This window comes from Sorex fumeus, unplaced genomic scaffold (genome assembly GCF_029834395.1).
Source record: "Sorex fumeus unplaced genomic scaffold, SorFum_2.1 ptg000014l, whole genome shotgun sequence".
Taxonomy (NCBI): Eukaryota; Metazoa; Chordata; class Mammalia; order Eulipotyphla; family Soricidae; genus Sorex; species Sorex fumeus.
Genome location: NW_026606071.1, coordinates 15,316,066 through 15,342,406, shown reverse-complemented (window position 1 = coordinate 15,342,406; position 26,341 = coordinate 15,316,066). Strand labels below are relative to the sequence as shown.

At 37.5% G+C, this 26,341-nt stretch overlaps 1 protein-coding gene across 1 annotated transcript in view; it reads right to left on the bottom strand.

Annotated features, from left to right (window-relative positions):
• Positions 1 to 26,341, bottom strand: part of PLCL1 (phospholipase C like 1 (inactive)) — a 372,506-nt gene that overhangs the window by 63,220 nt on the left and 282,945 nt on the right. Inside the window, exons 2-3 of the mRNA XM_056111653.1 lie at positions 13,100 to 15,574; positions 9,742 to 9,945 (exon numbers count right to left, since the gene is read on the bottom strand). Coding sequence (XP_055967628.1) covers positions 9,742 to 9,945; positions 13,100 to 15,574 — 2,679 coding nt within the window. The remainder of the gene's footprint in view (positions 1 to 9,741; positions 9,946 to 13,099; positions 15,575 to 26,341) is intronic.

Below are 26,341 nucleotides of genomic sequence, written 5' to 3'. Positions count from 1 at the left end.
TTAGGGAAAGGAAAAGAATGGGAAAAGAATGCAGCAAAACTCCCAGATTATAGGAGAGGTCCCGTAAAGAAGGATTCCAGAGAAAGGCAGAAGGCTTTCCCCTTTCATACTATTTTAACAGCGATGGGTGTCATTTCTTTATTATGTTCCAGTAATGTTGACCATTAAAACAGGGGAGAGGATGCCGAGATCATTATTTTTTGGTGTCCGGATTCTGTAGGTCACCCAGGTTATCAGAACACCTTTGTGACCCTCCACACCAAGTGATTCCTTTTTTTTAAGGTCCATAGTCCTACTCTTGCTCTGCCTATTCCCTTGTCCCTATCAAGTTCTTGAATAGTTTCTGAAAAACTATCCCGATGACCACAGAGTCACCAAAATAGTACTGTGGCAAAGCACTCTCTCCTGTCAACAGCTCTCCACTGTATGTTTTTAGCAGAAGGGAAGGAGGAATCAATCCCATCGTCAAATTTTCAGGCCTGTTCTACTTGCCTGGATTATTGATTTTAAATGTTGCTCATTTGCTTTACTGATTTTCAAAAGCCATCACTTGCTATCTACAGTTGTGAAATGGTTTAATATCCAGAATATTATGCCTCCTTTAGTTGCCCTAAATATCAAAGTGGCATTAATTTAGCCACAACCTTATCCAGACTATTAAAGGAGATTACTGCCTTCAAGAAAACTTGTAATTCTTGAGAATTGCAACCTTGCCTTATTCAGACTAGAAGAACATTCTGTCATTAGGATCCCTTCTTTTTCCTTGATAAAACCTACTCACAAGGTATATTAAAATGCAAGTGTAAAAATTACTGATAAGCTATTATTCACAATGGGTGGGTTTTTGTTTCGTTTTGTTTTGATTGTATTTTAAAAAGCTTAAGAAGCCTTGCACCTAAGGAATTGATTGCAATTTTGAAATGTCAACTTCTAGTGAGTAGGTAGAAAATGTGATTTAAATAAGATGTGGAATGGAGGGTGTAAGAATCTTATAAATAATATGTCTTAAAATTATGTCTTAATTAATAATCCTATTCTACCATGGACATATTTGACTTTTTAATTTCTTGATATCAACACAGATACTGTGGGAGAGTTAAAATTGAAGTATTAGTATCCATCTTTGTGACATTAAAAACTGTTTTACTATTGTCCAATGGAGGAAAAGAATAGGAAAGGGAAAGAAAAAAAAGATTTTCACAAAGTAATAAAATTTAAAAATCAAAGCTGTTTCCATGTTGCTGTTTTTACCTCTCTGTTATTGTCCAAAATTTCTTTTTAAATAAAATATAAAAAGTGGGACATTTCCCAGGGATAAAAGAGGAAATGTCCTGCCTAGTTCCTTCAGTTGCCAAAAGCCCCAGCCCTGAATTCAGCACCCTGAACCCCTCCCCGGCATGAATTCTCACAACCTGTGTTCCCAGTTGACAGATGCCAAGGTAACAAGACATCCTTTGATGTCTTGTCAGTTAGAGGATTGCTTACTGAAATGATTTCCTGTCAGTGTTGTATTTATGTTTTTACAATAAAATGACCTTTAAGGAAAAATAATAATAAAGTGACATTTAAGACTGAGTTTTAAGCCCTCAAAAGAAAAAAATATTTCTAAGTATTTAATTAGTGTTTGGTTTAGAAAAGAGCATCTTGGTTTAGAAAAGACCATTAGGGAAAAGCTAAACCTAACACTCGATGAATTTATGGTCAATGTTTTCTAAATTTTTTTATTACTTTATCCCAACTTTTATAACTCAGGTTGGCTTTCAGTAAATGTTTGTTACCTGGTTGCCTGAATTATTTAATAATGAGATAAGTGAAAGATTTCTATGGGGATAGAGAAATAATATAGGAGATAAGGCACTTTAATTGCATGCAAACTGATTCCAGTTTTATCCCCGACACTGTATACTGGCCCCCAAATACCACCAGGAGTGATCCCTGAGCACTGAAGCAGGAATAGCTCTTGAACCTGGTTGGATGAGACCCAAAACAAAAACAAAAATAAAACACGACATCTACATGCTCAGAAATGATTTCAGGTAGTTTTAATTGTAAAACTGTTCTCTCTGTGTGTAGGTTTTTCTTGGGGTTTGGGGAGTTTTTTTTTTTTAATAGTTACAAATTTTTCTCCTAGATGGCATCTCTACAGCCCATTGTCACTTTTGAGAAGTTCAAACATTTAAGGAGTTCAGATCTAAGTTGAATAAGCTTATCATTTTGAAATAAATCCCCTCTACTCTTATCCCATCACTACCATCAGTTGGCAAGAATTTGTCTTCTGCCTTACTCTTTTTTTCATGTTTAGGAATATTTTAAGTATGTAAAAATTGAGCACGGGGAGCTGGAAGCCATACAAGGTTTAAATACATACTTTGAATTCTGCTAGCCCTGGTTCAATTCCCAGAACAGGATAGCAATATTACACGGGAAGACTTGGATATCTCTAGCACCATTGTGTGTGACTTTGGAGGTCCCCCAGTTTCTTCCAGTGTGACCCAGTAATCTCTGGCATCATAGTACCTGAGCAGCACCACAGCCTAAGACAGATGCATTGAATCACTAGCCTTGTTTGCAGAGAAACTCTGGGTAGGACTTCTGACACTATTGAACATAGTAGGAAGTTTTGCTTCAAAATAAATGAGCACAAAATAAGAGACATCAACCCAGTTTTCTCTGCTGCTAATATCCTGTGTAAGTGTAGTACATAAACCAATATTCATACGTTACTATTAAGAGCATAATTTAGATTTGATTAAATTCTTTTTGTTGTACATGCTACGATTTTGATAAATACATGTTATGGACACATAATTACAGCATCATACAGAATAGGTGTCCTGTCCTAAAAATCCTGTGCTCTATTCTTCCTCCCTTTCTAGCCCTATCCTGTCCCCGGTCTTTTGTAACTCCTGATCTTTCTAATGTCTTCGCGGTTTTGTCTTAGTCTGTAGGATTTTACTTGTATTTATGAAATAGAAAAACAATTTTGGCTATGGTGGTTTTATAGAGAAAAGCAAAGAGGATTTTAAGTTACTATAACATACAGTCAGTTACTTTCTGGGAGTTACACTATTTCACCAAAATAGATGCTTTCATTTAAATTTTATTCAACTAACAAGTTGATGGGCTGGAGCGATAGCACAGTGGGTAGGGCATTTGCCTTGCGTGCAGCCTACACAGCCGATCCAAGTTCGATTTTTGTGCCCTTCTCGGAGAGCCTGGCAAGCTACCTAGAGTATCTCGCCTGCACAGCAAAGCCTGGACGAATTTGATATGCCAAACCAGTAACAAGTCTCACAATGTTACTAGGCCTGCTCGAGAAAATGAACAATGGGAGGACAGTGACAGTGACAAGTTGATAATATATAATGGGCGATTAGTATTTAGAAGTTCATGATGATAGTAATCAGACAAACATGGTCTGTGCCCTCAAGAATCAAACACCAAAATTGAGGTATAAAGATAAAAAAAGAAATCAGGAGCCAGACAGGACAAGGGGTTCAGACGTATGTCTTGCATGCAGCTGACCTGGGTTCGATCCCTGTCACCACATGGTTCCCAGAGCACTCTCAAATATGGCCCTGGAGGCCACCAGGCACTCACAGGGTTTGACAGAGAGGCTGGTAATCCCCAAGCAGCACTGCATGCTCAGGTCCCAGCACTGAACCATTCATGCCAATCAGTGATTCAGCCTAGAATCACTAAGAGGACAGATTCCCCTGAATAATGCTCACAAGACTTTTCCTCCCCCTCCCACACACTCCCCCTCCCCATCGACCCCCCCCCCATCATGTCCAAAAGAACAAAAATCAAACTAAAAGCAAAGAAAAATAGCTAAGTGGATGAAGGGAACAAAAATAAAATATATTGATAGAAAACAGGTGACAGGTGGGAATTGGGATGAGGAGACGTTTCTCTGTGAAGATGAGGCTCTTGAGCTGAGACTTAAGAGATAAGCAGCAATCCATGCAAGAGAAAAACATTCCAGACAGGAAACTGCCAAGAGAGTGGCCTAGAGATAGGAAAAACCTTGAACTAATTGAAGAAAGCAAGCAGACCAATATGACTGGAGGGGAGCAAACAAAGGAGAGGAGGCTGAGGCTGGAGAGGCAGGCAGATAGCAGGTGAGGCAGATCCAATAGCCCAGAAGGCCCCAGTAAAGAAGGAGTTTCAGCAATTTAAATAATATATATATATTATTTATTTAAGTTTGATTTGGGGCCACATCAGGCAGTGCCTAAGGCTACCCATCACTCTATGCTCAGGGATCACTTCTGACAGGCTTGGGGGACCATATGAGGTGACTGAACCTGGGTTAGATGCATGCAATGCAAATGCCCTACCCACTGTACTATCCATTCTAACACTGAAGTTTCAACAATTTTTAAATGGAAATTTTGGAGAATTTTAAGCATAAAAGTGATATACCACAATTTATGTTTTTAAAAGATCACTCAATATCTACAGAGGATCCTAGGAAACATCTTTATAATAAATACTAACACAAACATACTGAAGAATATTGAAGGTGCCAATCAATATAATGCAAATTCTACAAAATAAAAAATGGCATATTTTACATTCAAGCCCATTTCTCCGTTATGTATATTTGTCCCTACCTACCTCATAATATTAAATTAATATTAGTTTTAATAATACTAAAAATAACCATCAAGATAGATGTCTATGTTTTGAAGCACTTCCATAGTATGTTAACTTTATTAGAGTATTAAAGTATCCAGAGTCAGTTGATTAAAATAAAATCAGCTCCAAAGGAAATTGTAAATGAAGACATTTTATAAGCATTTCTTCCTTCCACTCTGTATTTTTCTTTTTTTTTTTTCTTTTTCTTTTTGGGTTTATTCCCAGCAATGCTCAGGGACTACTTCTGGGTCTGCACTCAGGAATTACTACTGGTGGTGCTTGAGGGAACATACCCGGAAGCCGGGGATCAAACCTGGGTATACCTCGTGCAAGGCAAATGCCTTCCCCACATACTATCACTCCGGCTGTTTAGTCTTTTACTTTCAGCTTTGCAAAACTATATTAAGCCTGAAATTACAACTTGCATTTAAAAATATATATAACTGAGAAAAGGCTTGGTCCAGCAGATAAAACTGAAAAAACAAAACACTATTAAACACTTGTGGATGTGTGGTGGAAATGGACTAATCACAATCCGATTAGGTGTTTTCTGCTTGCTACTAGCTCAGCTCCAGGGGATCAGACTCCCTGCCCAGTGAATGATTTTTCTTTCTTAGTTTAAAAAGGAATTGAAGGGATAACTGATTTCCACTGTCTGTCTCTATGGCAACTAGTTCCCTAATTCACCTCTTAGATGGCAATTATACCTATTCAGTGAATGACTTTCAGTCCCTACTTTTATGATGACAAAAAATGATTTCATGAAAAATAACATATAAATAATAGGTGAGCTTTTCCCCAAGCACACGTGAAGTGCAGTTTTAAGCTGTATTATCATTTATTATACCAAGGTGATACTTTTTCTTTTCCAATTGTAGGATGTGCATCCAAATTTCTTTCTTCTGGTTGCTTTGTCTATAATAAAATATTATTCTTCTCTCCCTTAACATTTTTTGTACTCAATTGTGAAAATTGAGTTCACCATAGCTAGGTAAATACATGTGTGTGAATATGTAAAAAAGCATAAACAGGAAATAAAATATTTTATTTTAATAAAATAATTTAATTAATTTATTTTAAAATTATCGATATTAATATACTGTTATCATTTTAGATATAAATGCAATTTAAGTATGAATTTTTGTGGCCAGAGCTTTTTACAAAACATATTATGGATAGTTTTCCATTATTGAGTTTTCTTCTAATACATGAGTAAAATGACTTCAAAGCTGTCCACAATATGGTTTTACTGTATTTTATATAATTCCTCCATATTGAAAATATTCAACAAAAATATATATAACATATACTTCACCATTGGCTTAGACTATACCCTGAACAAAAATATATAGAGAAAGTGAGAGAAAGAGTGAGAAAGAGAAAGAAAAGAGCCTGCCATATGGCCAGTCTGGGGGTAGGGGTTGGAAGGAGGGAAACTGGGGACATTAGTGGTGGAAAATATTCACTGAAAGGACCAATGTTGGAACATTCTTTTTTTTTTTTTTTTTTGATTTTTGTGTCATACCCAGCGATGCACAGGGGTTACCCCTGGCTCTGTACTCAGGAATTATTCCTGGTGGTGCTCAGGGGACCATACAGGATGCTAGGAATTGAATCCGGGTCTCTGCATGCAAGGCAAATGCCCTACTCACTGTGCTATAACTCCAGCCCTGGTGTTGGAACATTCTATGACCAAAACTGTAGGATAACATTGTTTTGTCCTTCTAGCATAGCCTCATGTAGTTTAGGTTTATTGGCTTGCTCCCATCACAGTGCTCCCATTCCTCTGTGTTTATTTGTAACTTCTTTCTTTGTGCTCTGTTGACTTGTAAATATTGTTTTTCTCTTCTTCTTACGTCCTTTGCATAGTTTATTCAGAGCAATGTCCTTTATGTGTGGTCATAGGAAGACAGTAGTAAATGCTATACTTTTGTAACATGAGAGTCATTTGACTCTAAATTATATTTTCTTCCTGGGCATCTGTTCTTTCGACCTAAGCCTCAGCTGCCCTTACTTCCTAGCACCCCCAAAAGCAGGGTCCCGATGAGGGACTGGATGGAACCGTGGCAAGCGGTAAGCTATGTGCTACCCTGGCATTGAAATGGGCCTTGCCAAAGTGCCATATTGCTTGACTATAAGTTAAGAGCTCGGTCATGGACAAATGCTGTCATGATCCAAAAATGAATAACTAGATTTTGACCCTGCTAGGGTTAGGAAAGATTAATCTGGCCTGAGCTCTGTTGTGTGAATCTGTGGCAAGATGTTCCCAGGAGAGCTGCCTCACAAGCCTCAATGTATCTTTTACTGTGTCCATACAAAAATAACTAGTATTAAGATGTTGATTGAATTATTGGACTGAGGAAAGAAGAAAAGCACTGTAAGAGACATTTTGCCCATGGGCAGTCAGAGAGGGCTTTTTTATGTTGATTTTGCTACCTGACTGGGTATAGGCACAGAGTGCTGGAGTGGAGAAGAGATGAGTTGGAGAAAGATGAGAGAGAAGAGAGAGAGAGCAGGATGCCAAGGTGGAGTGTTGAGAGACTTAGCAAGGGGGACGGAGGGCAAAGAATGTAGAAGAATACTGGAGTAGGCAATGGAGAAAGAGAGCCCATTCTACAAGAGGGAGTGCCAAGAGATGAGCGGGTGAGACAGGAGGAGACAAGAATGAGGGGCACTGTCAGACTAGAATGGGGGCTCAGAGAGACTAGAGCAGGTGCATGGGGAGAATGGAATAAACGGCAACTGATCAATCAACTGACTTGGCCCTCATTTCCTCCTCTATCTGCCCCATGGCCTGGGCTGCCCCTAGCCACCCCAAACCCGTGCAGCTAGGGGAGAGCCGTCGGGGCCTTCCTGATCACCCACGGAGATTTTATACACAAAAACTAAATCATGAACAACTTTGCAGCTATGTATCTCACGATGATTTAATAACAATAATTTAAAAACTATATTGCCAAATCTCTCCAAAGAATTATGGCGAGAGACAGTGCAAAGATTGGAGTGACCCCTTGTTTGCAGATGCCCCAAGTTCAATTCCAAGAACTTCATTCATGCCTCCCTCCCATCCCTCAGGACCATCAGAATAATCCTGGTGGCCTCCAAATACTGCTGACCAAGCACTACAGGGCCCTGGCACTGAAATGTAAGGCTAGCACTCTCCAGCCAAGGATCACTAGGATTAGACCCTGGAACTCTTGGGAGTACCCCCTCCACACCAGAGAAAAAGTACACAAAAAAAAAAAAAAACACCAAGGGGGTATGGTGCTGCCAGCAGGTCAATCTGTACCTGGGAGGAGAGTGCATCAGCAACCTGAGAGAGCATTCAAACTTCCGGATACCCAAAATTGCTGTTGTGCCTTTGGCCAGACCCAAAAACTTGGGGCAGTTTACCAAGAAAGTAAACGGCCAAAAGTTAGGTATGTGGGAGACATACCCACAAACCACCTCCGGCTCAGCTATATAATCGGAGGCATGGCATCTCTGGTTCCTGATCTAACTGTTAACGGCCATGATCCCAGAGACTCAGAAACAAAACTTGAAACCCATGGCTTTTGGCAGGAATGCATCCGGTCTCTGCAGTAGGTTACCGGTGCAGGGCCACCCCAGGTGGGAATAGGTTTTGTGCCTTAGCCTGTTCACCCTGGCGGCCTTGTGGCCGCCATCCTCCAGAGGCCACTGGACAGTCAGGTTTGGGCCCGCAGTGATGAGACATGCAGGGCCTCAAAAGATGGGGGTCGAGCCAGACCTTTCCTCCCCACCCCAACGAAACCCCGAGTTGCCGCCCACGAACAGCCTCTCTGGCTCCTGATCAAGCTGCTTAATAGCCATGATTCCAGAGACTCAGAAACAAATCTCAAAACCCGGCGGCTTTTGGCAGAAATGCGTCCGGTCCCTGCAGTAGGTTACCGGCACTGGGCCACCCCAGGTGGGAATAGGTTTCGTGCCTTGGCCTGCTCCCCCTGGCGGCCCGGTGGCTGCCATCCTCCAGAGGCCACTGGACAGTCTGGGCCCGCAGTGACGAGACATGTGGGGCCTCACAGGATGGGGGTGGAGCCGGCTCTTTCCTCCCCACCCCAACGAGATCCCTAGTCACCGCCCACGAATGGCCTTTCTGGCTCCTGATTAAACTGCTTTAACAGTCATGATCCCAGAGACTCAGGAACAAATCTCGGAACCCAGCAGATTTTGGCAGAAATACCTCCAGATTTAAGTGTTAAAATTTCATAATTTCAAAATTGCACAGCCACTACTGCAGCCGTGCAACATCATATGTTATTCTTAACCAACAATAGAAAACAAATTGTCTACTGTTGCCTTTTCAGTAGATCTGAGTGTTGGGGTAAAATCCCAAATAATAATGGTGGGTGTGGTGTCAAAATATTGAATGCGATCAAAGTAAGAGAGGGTAATGTGGAAATCATCTGCCCCACAGGTAGGGGGAGGGTGTGGGATGGGGGCATACTGGGGTTTTTGGTGGTGGAGAAAGGGCACTGTGAAGGTATGGGTGTTTCATTGTATGACTGAGACTTCAACTCAAAAGGTCTGTAACTGCTCTCATGGTGATTCAAGAAATAAAATTGTAAAAAATGAAAAAAAATGTAAGGTGTAGTTCATGCCCAATTCAATCAACTAATCAGTGACCAATAAATAGCAGTACTCCCACATAAAAAAAATACACCAATCATTTCTCACTATTTGGATGGAGCTGGAGTGATAGCACAGCACGTAGGGCATTTGCCTTGCATGAGGCCGACCTGGATTTGATTCCTCCGTCCCTCTCGGAATGCCCAGCAAGCTACTGAGAGTATCCCGCCCACATGGCAGAGCCTGGCAAGCTCCCTATGGCATATTCGATATGCCAAAAATACTAACAAGTCTCATAATGGAGACTAAGAGGAAGTTGAATTGGCTAGCTCTGCCAGACACCCCAAATCTAGGTTTCAAAGGCAATCACACTGTACTGTATTATTCATTACAATTCCACAACATAATCCTGTAATATGATGTCTGTCTCTCTCTCACACACAAACAAACAGAGAGAGAGAGAGAGAGAGAGAGAGAGAGAGAGAGAGAGAGAAATCTAGGGACATTTCTCACCAGATCATAAGCAGCCAGCATCTTTTTCTGCACATCTGGAATTGTTCCCAGAGGTTCCAGATAAGGAAAGTTGTCTTTCATCACAAGAGACACTGAGGGAGTATTGTCACTAGTGATGAGTCGAGAGGACAGGGTCAACAGGCACTGTTTCAGACTGGCAATTGGAGGAAGTCCACATAGCTCCTTGATAGACACTATGGCATTCTGTAGGAAAGAAAAAATATACAATTGCACCATTAACCTCATGTCACATCACCCCCCAGCATTTCTAGTCTTACATAAAAGTACTAAAGCATTTATTAAATTATATCTTTATAAAATGGAGAGGAGAACTGAAAGTAAAAAGAGGTCAAATGGACAGTGGTGGAGGGATTTTGGTTGTGGGTGATGAACATCTGTGGTAACATGGTTTTTAAAGGAGTACAAAATAAAACTCCATAACACTGGTCTTGTAAACCAATGTTATTTCAATAAAAATAAATGTACAGTCTTAAATACATAAATATCTGGGAGTAAAATGGACTATAATCAACCAACATATAGAGTGAATTCCACATTACACTCAGCAACTGCCACAAAGAAAAATTGATTGTACTCAGGGCTACACAGTATTTCAGCGTAGAGTGCTGGAATACACACACAAATTAGCACTGGCCAATCATGAATATCTTATTTGATTTGTATCATGATGATCATAAGAATATATTATTGTTAGAGATTGGAGTGCATTTCATTTGGGCTTTTCCCCTCAAAGGAGCAGGCTGTTATGATTCACCGCCCTCCATCTATCTTCCAAATTCCCTTGCAATTCCATCAGAATTGTACCTGAGCAACATATATACTGAGACGTAAATGTAGATATACATTTACCCATGCTACAAGACTTTTAAAACCTTGCTTGAAACAGGAATTGTCACAACTTCACATTTTATTAACAGTGAACAAAAGCTGAATCATTATGTTTCTTATGTATTAAGAAAATGTGATGGTGTTCATTTATTTAGTTGGTAGGTTTCAAATAATATTATCTAAAAGACTCTATCTTTAGAGGCTATACATTTTCAGTATTAGAATCTGTACCACAATGTGCTACAAAGAAATCTTTGCCCAACTCTTTTGAAAAGTATTTTAAATGCAATATTTGTAAAGCATTATATAGAATTATATAGAGAGAAATGTAGAAATTAGAGAAATATAGAAATTATATAGAAATTATGTAGAAATGTAGAAAATCTACTTCTATATAAAGTTGGGAACAGAATGGAGTAATCATAACTAATCAAGTATAGTGATTTACAATGATAGAATTATATCAGAAAGTCAGGTTAAAATTATAATGTTGAAAGCCTTTTCAAAATAAAATAGTGGTTAAGGCAAATATCCCAAGTTAAATGATTGCAATATAAGTATCTATATATAAATCTGGTACCATAGTCTCCCTATAATTTGGGGTACTTAAAATTTATTTTAAAGCTATTGCAAAATTTTTTTACAAAATATTAAAAACATTTTACCAAGTATGGGTTTGGGATTCAGCATCATATGACTAAAATCATGAATGATCAACAGTAATTGTGGATAGCCCCACATGCTTTTTGACTGCAATATTAGGAAAATTAATTACACTCCTCATGCTTGTTTTTTATCTTCCAGGTGGGAAAATTGGGGCCAGGATTATCATTAAATTGTGAGCTACAGGAGTAAATAGAGTGCTGTGGAAAAAATCCTCAAAAAAAAAATATATATATAGGTTTGCCTTTTTCAAGCCCGGTTCTCTCGCGAAGAGCAAGCCGCAAGCAGAGACAGAGACAAACAAGACAATAACACTCGTCTCACTTGTCTATGTCTCTTTGCTTGCAGCTTGCTTTTTCATGTCTGTGTTCTCCCTTGAGCACATATATTTTTATGTCTCTTTCCTTGCCTGTTTGCTTGCTTGTTCTTTAAAGCTTGTATTTTCTGTAAAATACATATTCCTTTCCTTCTCCCCCACCCCCACAATAAAGTTTTGTTCAATAAAAACTACCTTGCTTCACTAAAAAATAATAACATAATATTCTAATTTTTCATCCATAGACTACTGCCGCTTCTACCAAACAGAAAATCTAAACAGATTGTAGGAACTGCATAAATTCTTACTGTCATATTGTCTCATAAATATCAGTCTACAATAGGTTTATTAAACATACTGTATGAAAAAGTTGGCAGCCATCTCTGACTATAAGTATTGATGAAGAGAAAGAAACTATTGAATTTTTAGATACAAAACTAAGCAATTTATATATTCATTCACTAAATTTTCATAATGATCCTGTGAAATATTACTGTTCATTAGCCTGGCAAATTATCCGTGATGTATTCAATATGCCAAACACAGTGACAACAAGTCTCAAAATGGAGACGTTACTGGGCCCACTCAACAAAATCGATGAACAACAGGAGGACAGTGCAGTGCAGTGCTACTCTATGTTAAAAATAATAATTGATATATGAAATTTTATTTCAAGACCACATGTGTAGAATTGCATGCATGAGATTTGGGCCACACATGGCAGTGCACAGGGCTTACTCATGATTTTATGCTTAAATATCACTCCTGGCAATGCTCGGAAGACTATATGCAGAGCTGGATATCAAACAGAGTCAGCTGTATGTATCAAAGGAAGGCACATTATCCCGGTAGTGTATCCCAACCCTGGGGATAGAATTTTTATCCAAAGTACAAATTCTTTGTACTAAGTCACATTTCTAAGAGAAGATTAAATAATTTGCAGGAAGTTCAAATGCTCAATCATTTTTAAGGTTTGTTTGCTTTTGTGGCAGTAATTTATTATTGTTAAAATTTTAAACAACTAAAAATAATCACTGGTAGTACATTTGTTTTCTATAACTTCAAGTTCCTTTTCATGACTATATCTGCAAATATTTTACATATATCTGTACTTAAAATTAGTATGCATGTATTATATATTATTTTATGTATTACACATACATAGAAATTTTCATATTCTTTTCACAGTGTTTTATATGCACATCCTCATATATTAGTCTGGCTTATGTATTTGGGATATTTAATAGATATATAGTATTTTGGCATATGGGTACATGTGATTAGCTCCATTCAAGCCAAATTTATAAATCGCATTATGAATAATTTATTTATACATAACATTAATAATTAGAAACAATATATATTCTTACAGCAAATACTGAATTAATTCAGTGGTTATTCGATTTATAAACCCAACTAATTACTTTTTTAAGGAATCAGATCATTCATTAGTAAAACATAATATTCACCAATAAGAGAGGAATAGGAGAAAGCAGGAGGAGAGAAGCAAAATATATGAGATTTTCTTACCTGCATATTTTCTCTCATATCTATGGCTTCTCGTAAGGGATGAACAGCTATTTTAAAAATATCGTCTATGGTTTTAAGACCAATGTTCCTGAGCATTGTATATTCCCGCACTTTCTTCCCCATTCTTACTGAAAGGCTGCGCTTCTGTGCTTTCCCTCCTCCACTTCGATTGGTTATTGCTATGTGGACAAAAAGGGTAACATGCTCCATGATGTCACCCACAAAGGAGCGAAGCGGAACATGCCGATATCCAGGCTGCAAGCATTCAAATGGTATAGTATATTGTCCTATAAACTCATCCCCAATGTAGTCATCATCCAGAACAACAAAACGAATCATGGCCAGTTCAGGTAGGTTCACTTGAAACTCAAACGTCTCATCAAAAATGGGGTTATCACTATTTTGTTGTACCGTTTTAGTTCTTTGCTCTGAACAGTCTGCTGGTATCCCATGTATCTCAATGCAAACATAAGGATCTATAACATCACCTTTGGCACAAGCTCCTTTGGGCTTTGGAAAATTCTGACCACTGATGATCTTGATATGAAGAGCTAGAGGAGACACCCCAGGTACAATGCCCTTTGTATTGGCACTGAAGTAAGAAACTTCATCCCGCATGATAGATGGCCTTAGAACATAACCACACCCTCCATTCTGAAGAAACCAGCCTGTGTGAAGGTCCATCATTGGGCCCGGAGTCTGGAAATTCATGGCTACAATTTGACAGCCGCAGTTCCAAAAGTCTTGTGGATTCAAGTTACTGGAGTCAATCCTCATGGCACTTGGATAAATTCTTGATAAGAACTTCTTATTATAATTTACAAAATCCTCTGGGTATTCATTTGCAATTCGACTGGCCTCTGTTTCACTAAATGAACACATTTCCCAGTAGTTTTGGCTTTTCATAGACACTTCGAAGTCTCTATATTGAACAGATTTACAGATTGACACCATATCAGAGAGCTCCTTACACAACCAGATTTGTTTCTGCTCACCATTGTAATCAGCGGACATCCTCCGAGACATTTCAGCTTCTTCATCTTCATCTGTTACTTCTCCTTCTAAAACATCTGGATCAGGTGGCAATTTCTTTCCCTTAACAATGATCATTCTTTTTAGTTTTTCTGGTGACGGAAGATAGGATTCTGATGATAAAGGTGCTTCAGTATAGAGTTTATCACCAAAGACCATTTTCATCTGTTGAACCATTATCTTCTGCTGCGGTAGGGAGCAATGATTCCCCAAGCAAAGAATGAGGGGATATTCAGAAGCAACAAAAGCAAATTTGTTTATCACCTCAATGACACTTCGAAAGGAAAGGTGTGTTGTCATATTATTTCGATTGCAAAGGATAGGTTCATTGTCTGAACCATCATTTACATCAAGTTCAATGCTTCGACAGCCCATTTTCAAAGCTCTAACATACCCATTAATATCAGCTGGACCCCTGAATTGGTCTTCGATGAGATAGGTGTTGTGAGAAGCATTTATATAGTAGTGAGATAATGGCTGGGTCATATCTTGGGCAACCTTTTTCTGCTCGGGATCAAAAATGTCACATTCTGGTGACAATAAATACTGGGTAAAGCCATCAATTGCAAGAAATCCTTTCTGACGTCCCTCTTCAGAAAGTTCATATCTCCGAATTATGTCCAAGCACATATCCTCAGTAATATGGGTAACACCCTGCTCTGCTTCTAAAAAGAGCATGAGATCATTGGCATCCAAATATTCTTTGTTTTTCGATATCTGTACAAGTAAGAAGTACACTTCTGGTCTGGTGCAAAGTTCACAAAAAGCTTCACAAAATTCTTCTTCTGTCACTCGGGTAGTAAGTTTTTCCTTGCTCTTTTGGATTTCTTTAAACTTCAACCTGATTTTGGATTCCTTTAGGGTAGGATTGAGTTGTTTTATTAACTCTACAGAGGTGTCCTCCAGCATAATTCCATTCCCATCAATGTCTGCTGCTTCAAACACCGTTTTCAACCACATGTACCTTGGTGTGTTCTGGTTGTCCTCCATAAAATCGAGGGGTTGCTTACTTCGGGAAACCAGGTACCGTAGCCCTGAAACCCAGATGTTTGCTACATCTGCTGAATTGGCAACTAGGTCCAGGGACTCGTAGTTCTCCCCATGGAGTATGGAAAAGGCACAGTCCTCACAAATCTGATCAGCAAGGCCGTTATTCCTAAATGTTTCCGTGTTTTTCCCCAGTCTGATCTCTTTTATAGCAGAAATGTCAAGCTTTGCTTTCTCAAGATCTTTCTTAGAAGGTTCCCAGCGAAGAGCTTGGAGATCTGTGTCCAGAGTAAAAAAACGGTTGTAAATGCGTGAATTTGGACGTACTTTCTTTAGTTCACAGCCTGCTTGCATGAAGCTAATACAGTCACTTGCACTGCTAATTTTCTTTTCCGAGGGCATGCTACTAAAAGACACAGTTTTCTTTCTTCCACCACACTTTTGGTTTGAAGGATCCTGTAAAAGAAATTGAAAAATATTTCATTCATTTAGAAAACAGAAATTCAGTAATACCCTGCATTCCCCATACTCCATTTAAACACACTATTATTACTTGTACAAAGACAGCTCAAAAATTGACCATTCAACTATTTCATAAAAAACAATTATTACTAGGCAGAGGGATGTGGCACAAGTGGCACATGTCTTGTGTGTGAAAGGTCCTGAAGTTAAATTCACAGCACCTCAAAGCTCAACACCCTTCTCTACAGCAAAATGGACCCTCAGAACTCCCAAGAGTACTGAGCCCAAGCAATGCCCAGTGTGACCACACAAAAGTCAAGAAATAAAATTAAATTTTAAAATTAATTGCAGATAAAATTGCTGTGATTACATTTGGGGGAGACAATTATTTTCCAAATGCTTGTTTTTGAAATAAATAAAATATTCTTTATAAATCAACCTATTGATGAAAGTAGATTTTATAACACACATTTAACTGGTAGTGCCTTGTCAACATAGCTCAAATCCTTATAAACATGTGAAAGAAATAATTTTTTTCTCATTTACACATTTCAATGCTTTAAGAAAAAAGTTATTACAATTAATTTAACCACAAGATTTTTATCTTAGCATACTTCAATCACAGGTTTTTAGTATAACTTGAGGAAAATTACCTACTTCCTTTACCTATTTTAAATAATAAAAGTTTCTTGAAAATCAGATGGAGAGCTTAAAGCTTTTCAATTGACAATATTTTCAGATGTAGTAAAGAATTTTAATTAACACTAGGTGAATTCACACCTGCACTTCAGTACAAAGCTTCTAGAAGCCACAACTTAGAGTCAAACAGAAATATAAATGACTACACTCATTTTTAAGGTTTTTTTTCAATGTAAATTAACTAGCAGAGCTTTTTTGCTATAAAATTTCCTGGGAAAACTTAAAATTTGCCAGTTCTATAACCCTCAATTTATTTACACTGACCTCCTAATCAATGCCACTTAAACCTGATTTCTTTATTCATTCCAGTTAAACCATAGATGTGACTTGAGCATGTACCAAACTACACCATAAATTCAGATTACTTTCACAGGAAAAAATTTTCTAAAAATGCTCTAAGGCATATTTATACTGCCCATTTCACAAGCCTATTAGATGTAGTAGCAGTGTGTAACGAGCATAAAACATTGTTCTTAGGGCAAAAATAACTTATTTCAAGTAGTGCCTATTCTACTCACTAGGTATATAATATCAAGAAAACATTTTGTCTCTCCTAATTATAGCATCTGTTTTAAAGGAAATTAAAATGTAAATTTAAGGAATTTATAAAGCTTATATGTAGTTATATGTAGTAGATGAGGCTCATAAAATAATACACATAAATATTCATTGTAAGCATAAATGATGTAAAGTTATTCTAAAAGAAAAAAAACATTGCCTTATTCACTGGTCTCTGTTGGACTGTCAATAGACACCAAGCACAATATTAGGGATAAAGAAGAAATTAATATATGCATAACCTCTGAATATTTAAGAAAAATTTGTATAAAAACTGAATATGTTAAAAAATTGTCACTGAAAATTATAACCAGCTAAGTGATCTTAGCTGTCATACTCATGGAATTCTTGGCAAAGTAGAATCCCTTCTCCAGGGCCTCATTTAATTGATGTTTGCCTGCAAGAGTCTTCCTGTTCTATGATTAGGGAAAAGGCAGGATGATTTATTATTCAACTGACTAAAACATTGCCTGTGAAAAGGAAATCAAATTTGCTTTCATTATGAGAAACATAAAATACATACATATGTATGTACATACATATACAATGTTTAAGTAACAAAGGTATAAATTGATCAATTTAGATGAAATAATATTGTTTCTCAGTGCCCTGACATTAAAGATCATAGCTACTGCTTTTACTCCTTTTTCATGAAGTTGTTACTTTTAATTATCACATAGTAATCATTTTCCTCATCCTTAAATCAAAAATAAAAACAAAAAAACTAGAAATTTTCAGCTGCTTATACATAGATACACTATTAGAAGACATTGAAATTCGTCACAATCCACATGTTCAGAATAACTAATGCTGTGTGTGTTTTTCTAGGAAGGCAGGCTCATAATGGAATTGCTGAGATAGGATTGATCCCCTAGTAAAATTAAGAGGGAAAGTGTGAATTGTGATGGTAAATTAGACTGTGACTCAGCTGTGAAGGCTACCATTTGACTGGCCTTTTAAGTTAATGAGAGCTTTCACATTAATTATTTTTATAAAAGCAGATTATGTTCCAAATAGGATTACTGTCAACCAAGTTATAAAACCTCTAAGGCCTCTTGAAAAAATCTTAAATGATAAATTAGGGTTCCTCTGAATTCATGGGTATTGGTCTTATGTCATACATGTAGTTTTACACAAACCTTCAAGTCTAACATTCTTCAGTTGATTTGACCTATGTTTATTAAAAACAATAAAGTCAGATATTTATCTCTTGTTGTGCTATTAATATCTCCTTCAATTAATATGTTCTCTCCTAGTAAGTTAAGCTGTTAGGAGATAAGTGTTTAATGTTTGCCCCACAAAAGAACCCTCTTGACATATAATGCTTGTATCTCGCTTTGAAAGAGAAATTTACGGCATGATTATAAAGCTTATGTCAGAATGCCTTAAAATTTGGAACCAGTGGGAAAGATATGATCTTAGGTTGTCATCTCACAAAAGACAATAACCAAAGTTATTACAAGACCCCAAAAGGAGGAAAAAGCTGGCCATAGTTCATGTGAACAAATAATTATCTTGTCTGCCATTGACTAGGGCCAAGATAATTTATATTAAAATATGCTGGAAAAGTTTCAGGACACTGAAATTTCTCCAGATATGCTCTTTCAAAGGTCATGTTATGTATCAGCTCTGAAAAATTGTGGGGGCGAGGGGAGAAGATGAAATCAGTGTTAGAATACACAGGGCATGGAGGAGGGAAGAATCTAAATCTCTTTCTGAGCATCTTTACTATTCTGACCTCTTAGCCAAGCCCTACACCCACCTCCTTCTACAATTAAAAAAAAGATGCCATAATAAGCCAAATCAGTAAACTTGCTTCCATAATTATCCATTGTTATTTTCAAGAAGTTGAACAAATTGGATACAGTTTGTATCCAAGATAAAGTTCTTTAATCAAACTCAACAAGCAAAATCATCTTTTTCTCACATGCTAAGTTCAAGGGAACTCTGTTATTCAACATTAGCATCAGTTTGGGTCCCAATTATGATACTGTTGTATTATTTCAGTTTAACAATTTCTGGAAAAAAATATAACAAAAGACACACAAAAACATGAATATAACATAGGAAACAGCACTGTTCATTTTTAAAATGGCTAAAATAGTACATATTACACAAAGTACATTTTACAAGAGGGAAAAAATTTATACTGATACTTTGCACAAAAATCCAAGAATAAAGAAAGATCATACTCACAATTCTGTCTCTGACCTAACAAGAATGTTTAAACATCTAATTATATTGTCATGTAGTCTACATTTTTGGCAAGTTGCTTATAACTGAACAGTTCTAAGATACTTAGGTAAAACAAAACAAATTGCCAAACCCTGAAGAACAGCAGCCAAAACACCAGTTGTCAAACTAGATAAGGATTCTGTTTCATAATACGAAAATACAGCTACATAAATGCAGTTACACTAAAGTAGCTTTCATTTTTCTATTTTAATGTGTAAAGAGGGGACTTATTTCTGAAAAGTTCTCTTTAAAAAGTTACAACATAGTTAACATTGATGAGTAAAGGACAAATATATAGGCATATAAGCCATATGCCCACTGTAATGATCCCATCTCTTCTTATAGACAACTATAACATTATGCTAATAGCATCCATTCTTGTTCTATCATATTGTAACCAAAATTCAAAAACAAAATATTTGTTTGACACATGCAATCTACAGAGTACTATGACCATTACAGCCTAGAATTCAAATGAGCCTCAACCCTGAATATTGAGAAGTCTCTAGTCTGTACTGTTCATTCATTCAACAAAAAATAATATGCATTACTTTGTTTATAATGACAGGAAAATTGCAGTGATTTTGAGGAATCTGAAGTGGTTTGACACTTATTCATAGATAATACATAAATCAGTCTGAACATGTGTTGAAGGATTTCAGATTAAGAAATTTAAAGATTGTCAAAGAAGTGTCTATAACCACATTAAAGAAAAGTGATGATGAAGGCTAAACAGATTAATAATAAAAGTGAAGAAAAGATTTGAAAGAATTTAAAATATAGGATATAAGGTAATCCTTACTTGGGTCTAGGATGATTTATAGTTTTCTGGTTTGAAGTGACCCCCGCCTACTGGAATTTGGAGGATCTGGTTGGAGGATGCTCGACTCCAATCCGAGTAGGCTGGGAGATCTCCACCCTGGAACCCACGTGGATTTGTCCCTCTGCCAGTACCTTCATGTGTGCAGAGAGTGATCTCAGCATGGTGGTGGCTGGCCCTGGAGGTCTTCAGCTGCCGGAGCCCTGGTCGGGGTGGGGAGGAAAGCTCAACCCGCTCCCCTCCAACGGGCCTCGGCGAGGAACAGCCAGGCGCGGGGTCACACTCACCACCTGGCGCCGTGTAATCCCATCAACGGCCAAGACTCAGAGACTATAAAATCCAGCTCCCGGACGAGAACAGTGCAGTCTTCTTCCCCCGCACCTGGCTGTTCCTCACCGAGGCCCCTTGGAGGGGAGCGGGTTGAGCTTTCCTCCCCGCCCCGACCAGGGCTCCGGCAGCTGAAGACCTCCAGGACCAGCCACCACCATGCTGAGACCACTCTCCGCACACATGAAGGTACTGGCAGAGGGACAAATCCACGCGGGTTCCGGGGCCGAGATCTCCCAGCCTACTCGGATTGGAGTCGAGCATCCTCCACCCAGATCCTTCAAATTCCAGTAGGCGGGGGTCACACCCACCACCTGGCTCCCTGGCGCCGTGTAATCCCATCAACGGCCAAGACTCAGAAACTATAAAATCCAGCTCCTGGAACCGTGTGGCCGCATTTGTGGCCGCTCGACATCTTATCAGGACATCTTTTTATGACATCTTATTATCTCATTCCTACTTTGGACAAACTTGCAGGCTATCGAATGTAGCCTGCCCACAGGGCAGAGTCTGGCAAACTTCCCGTGACGTACCAAATATGCCAAATACCAGTAACAATGATGGGTCTCATTCTCCTAAAGAGCCTTGAATATAATCTCAGGGTTAGGATGAAAGAGACGTTACTGGGGCCTGCTCGAGGCAATCAATGAATAACAGGATGATGAAATGAAATGAAAAATGGTTTGAAGTAAAGAGGTGAATGGAAATATTTTATAAATTATATTGTGAGTTAGCCATGGGGAATTTTAGATAACTTTGGCTCATTTACCTGAAGGAGGCAGGCAGAAAAAATTACCCTCACCACCCTATCTCACCCCCAAAAATAAGTATCATTAAAGAAAACAGAAGCCTGAGCTCTCATAAAAACCAATGAATAAAACTGTAGGAGAAAATTCTAAAGTAAATTAATGGATTTAGCAGTTAAGATGTTACTGTTAACATTTACAAAGACTGTTTTATGTGGTCTTCAAGATGCTGAAGACAGTTATGGAATGCGGGTAGAACTGTAGTCAGAAAAGAGCTTAGATGAAAGGGAAGAAGAGTAGGAACAAAGGTCCTTTGGGGAAAAGAAGAATCAGGATGACAACAATAACAAGTAAGGGGTGGAGTGGTCCTTTACTTATAGGATTGGAAAATCTGGCAGAGGTCAAAATCAATAATCCAGGAGAAAGCAAATTTTCTTCAAAATACAAGATTGATCAAATAAGATTGATGAAAACTCATGGAATGAATTTGAGTTCTAATGTATGTACCTTCTGTATCTATTTGTCAGGAAAATCTATGGGAAACTCAGTCCCCGAACAGAGATCTAACAACACAAAACTCAACACTGGTAATTGTAGAATTATCACTATGCTGAGCACAGCTGGGTATGGCTCCCAAACCAAAACCAAAACCAAACTCAATAACATAAGAATGTTTGAGACTCAAGATCACACAGGGGCCCAAGATCAGATGAGACAATATTAAAGAAAAACTCTATAGTAATTACATATAATTAAGTAATAATTTTAACTCTAGAAACTTTATAGAGATACTTAAAACCAGACAAGATACAAACTAAACATCAAAAGTTTACAAAATATTCAAATATTTCTTAGGAAAAATAATCTTAAAAGCATTGCCACTTAGAAATATACAACGTACAGTATTCACAAGGTATCTTGATATAGTTTTATATTTGGGGGAAACATTCTTTTTTTTTATTAAAATTTTTTTTTAATAGTGAGACATCATGAGGTACAGTTGCAGACTGACACATTTTTGTGCTTGGGTTTCAATTATACAATGATCAAGTACCCATCCCTCCACCAGTACCCATTTCCCACCACCACGGATCCCAGTATCCCTCCCACCCCCCATCTCCCCCATCCGAGTGCTACTAAATTTTTTTTTTGTTTCTTTCTTTTTTTTTTTTTTACAGTTGGAGATTTACAATTTTTTGTGCTTGGGTTTCGATTATACAATGATCAGATACCCACCCTCCACCAGTGCCCATTTTCCACCACCATGGATAATATCCCTCCACCCCCATCCCCCCATCCCCCCCTGCCTCTGTGGCAGGGCAATCCCCTGTGTTCTCTCTCTCCTTTTGGGTGTTGTGGTCTGCAAAAGAGGCATTGAGTGGCAAACATGTTCAGTCCATAGTCTACTTTCGACATGCATCTCCCTCCTGGGAGGATCCTCCAAACACCCTTTATTTGGTGCTCCCTTCTCTATCTGAACTGCCCTTTCCTCTAGGATACCCGGCTGGAGGGGGGAAACATTCTTAAGGCACAATCTTTTTATTTTTCTGGTGCTTTTATTTTTAATTACTATGTGCTACGGAGCTACAGAGTTATCATTATTAAGTTTTAGGAATATAATGTTACAACACCAGTTCCTTGACCCGTGTCCACCTTCCTCTATCACCAATGTCCCCAGTTTCCCTCCCGACGCCCTTTCATTCAGATTCCACTGTTCTGAGAGGTTCTAGAAAGACCTTGCGATCAACTGCATAACTTGTCAGTTTGCTGCTGAGACCCAAAAGATGACTTCAGTTAAATATATCCTCATGAAGATCCTGTTACTCTATTCCCCAAGTCATTCTAATAACCAGACCAGAAACCTCATTATTAACCCCATCATAATGGATTTCAACAGAACAATAATTTTCTAAGTCTCCCATACTAGCTGGAATAGAAAACTTTGGATTAACAAGTCACATTTTTTCATTTTCATTTTAAAGACACATTTCATTATACTCCTCCAGAGCATAATAGTAATCAAATACTGGAAAGCATTTAGCTTGAATTTTTTTTGAAACCTTGGGAAAAAAATTGTCTCATAGGAAGAATTAGGTTAAATATAAATAAAACTAACCAAACATCTTTTGGAATCACAATTTAAGAATGCCGAATCTTATTTTTTTACATTTAAAACGCTATCCAAGCAATATCTAAAACAAAATCTATTATGTTATTTAACAGTGGTGGGCAACAAATGAAAAATAATCTATTTTCCATCTTTTCTATATGCAGTCATTCTCTATAATTCATAAAAGAAGCAAGAAGATTAAAACTTAATAAGAAACTATTGACTTTTCAATTAAATAGTAATACAGGTAGAATAAAACAGAAGCTCACTATTATACCTATTTGTTTTTTTTTCATTTTTAATGAGGAAATTAAGTTGAGAAAAACTCCAGAGAAAGCCAGGAAAATACTGGTTTTGGCAGCTGGGTCTTCAGACAATCAATTTATGGCACTGCTCTTGGAATTGCTTCTCTCTCTCTCTGGTCTCTCCATAACCCCAGGGCACAATCCTGTGAAAGTTGACTGTGAAACCCTCTAACTGATGAGCTTTCTATTTATTCTCAACTCTTCTCTTCCCTTAAATCCACAATTGCAGATACTCCTTTAGAGAACCAACTGCCCTCCTGGGAAAGGCCCTATTTCTCACAAATCTTACCATTTCTCTCAAATCTTGCTATTCTCCACTTGTAACTTTCACAAGACACTACTTAATATAAGGCGCATTAGCACTTCTGATTGTCTAATCAAAAAGAACTTTTCAACTACCTCCAAGTACTGGATGCAGTGCAAGATTTTTTAAAATAAAAGTACCAAGAGAAAAATACTACAATGTGTGCCTTAGCAGTGCCGATATAAACAAAATGAGGTGGACACTCATAAAGGTCACCTTACAATTATTCCGTGGTCTCTGAGGGATGGTAGGTTGCTATCAACACTGTTCCTCAAAGACACTACATTTAAAATTCATCAGTAGCCTTTGCAACTAGAAAAAAAATACCAAGAGCAGAATTAAATGGTCCTGGAGACTGAGATATGATTCTGTCCTTTCTCATGAGACTCCTGGCACAGTTGGATCCAGAAATCCTGGCGGAATTTATGCCAATGTGGACTTTAGTATTTCTGTTGTCATGATTAATTGGATGCTTTATAGAAAGCATCATGCCATGGTCTCTTTCTTTAGTCTATCATGAAAAATGTATAAATATAGACTATTAATCCCTATATTATAATACAGATCAGTATTGCTAATGTGAATCCATAGTACATTATAAATATAATTCTTTAATTACTTCATAAATTAGAAAACACTTAACTTAAGCCTTCTTTGGGCCATTCCTCAGAAATGAATAATTAGGCTTTCAACTATGTATAATTTTATTTTTAAATAAGTTACATATTTACTTAGACTACTTTTCCTGAACAATTTGAGTAACAACAGGAATAAAGTGTTATTTAATAAAGTTCATTTCACAAAATGGCAAAAATAAAATTATATTTTTTTCTTTATATTCTGAACTTTCACAGAGGGTATCCAAAGCCTTTGGCTCAGTTCTAGTATAGGATGGTCCCAAAGTTTGAGCCGGGAGTGGTCCATCCTCCAAAAAAAGATTGTTTAACAGAATAATTTTTTTTTTACTGTGACTTCTCAAATGTTTTAATAATATTTACATGTAATATGCAATTCCAATATACATTGATTTTAGTCACATTGGACCTTAAACATATTCTCTAGTCATCTAAATTTAAATAAATCATATTTAAAAGTGAACAGAAAACACCCATTATATTTCAATACTCTAGCACAGCACATAGGGCATTTGCCTTGGACACGGCTAACCCAGGTTCAATTCCTCCATCCCTCTCAGAGAGCCTGGCAAGCTACCGAGAGTATCCCACCCACACGGCAGAGCCTGGCAAGCTCCCCATGGTGTATTCTGTATGCCAAAAACAGTAACAAGAAGTCTCACAATGGAGACGTTACTGGTGCCCACTCAAGCAAATTGATGAACAACGAGAAGACAGTGCTATAGTGCTACCATTGGTTATCATAGGATGTTAATAAGCTGAGTTTCAGAAACAGATGGAATTTACATAACTAAGAAAACCATATAGACTTAAATTATCTTAAATTAAAATATAATCAGATTTGCCTCACACATAATTTCAATTAGGGCATATATAAAACAATTAATGATATTTCATAAAGATCAAATCAGTACTGTTTCATTATGTAATAATAGATATGTGTTAAGGTTTTTTGTTAAAAATATTACTGAAGATTTGAAAACAAATTTACTTTTTGTAAACATTTTATAAATGTATGTGACTGATGAGGGAACTTTATAAAAGCACAATTCACTTATCATTTAAATAAAATTTCCTCTAGATTTGGAGAGGTCTGCACTACCACATAATAAATACCTGTATATCTTAATAAATGTACCATTTACTACATGTACATTGTCTTTATAGATACTGAAGTCTATATTTAAAGTATATTATACTGTTGAATTAAATAAATCTTCAGTAATAAATTCTTAAAAGCAATCTCTTATCTTTCTATGAGGTAGATTCCTGAACCACATATAAAATAAAATTTGATTTCTTACTTGACTCAATGTACTATGCAAGAAATATTTAAGATTTTTATCTCTAAAAGTGATCACAGAATATGTCCTTCAGTACTATTTACCACAGCTATCTATAAAACTGGGGCTCAAAGAGCCAGCTTGACTTGAACAACAAGATTAATTTGGTTAAAGATCTCTCTTTTATCCATAACTTCTGGAATGCATTAAAACCACCCGACAGTTTAATCCTTCCTTATTGCATTACCTCTGAATAACTGAATTTGTCCAAAAAAACCAAATATATGGAAGTTCTCAAGAATGCACATTCTCAGCAAAGACTCCTTTAGAATGAACCTCCCCCATATCTGCGAAGTCACCAAAATCAAAGTAGAAAAAAAATTATTGTTTAAATTGAGCAAATTTAAAGAGAAAACTATGTAAGGATAGATTTGAACTGTCTGGAGCTGGAGCGATAGCACAGTGGTAGGGCGTTTGCCTTACAAGTGGCCAACATGGCCGACCCGAGTTCGATTCCTCCACCCCTCTCGGAGACCCCGGCAAGCTACCGAGAGTATCTCACCCGCACGGCAGAGCCTGGCAAGCTCCCCATGACGTATTCGATATGCCAAACACAGTAACAACAAAGTCTCCAATGGAGACATTACTGGGCCCGCTCAAGCAAATCGACGAACAACAGGAGGGCCTTTACCTTTACCTTTATTTGTACTTCTCAAAAATAGTATAATAATCCTTATCT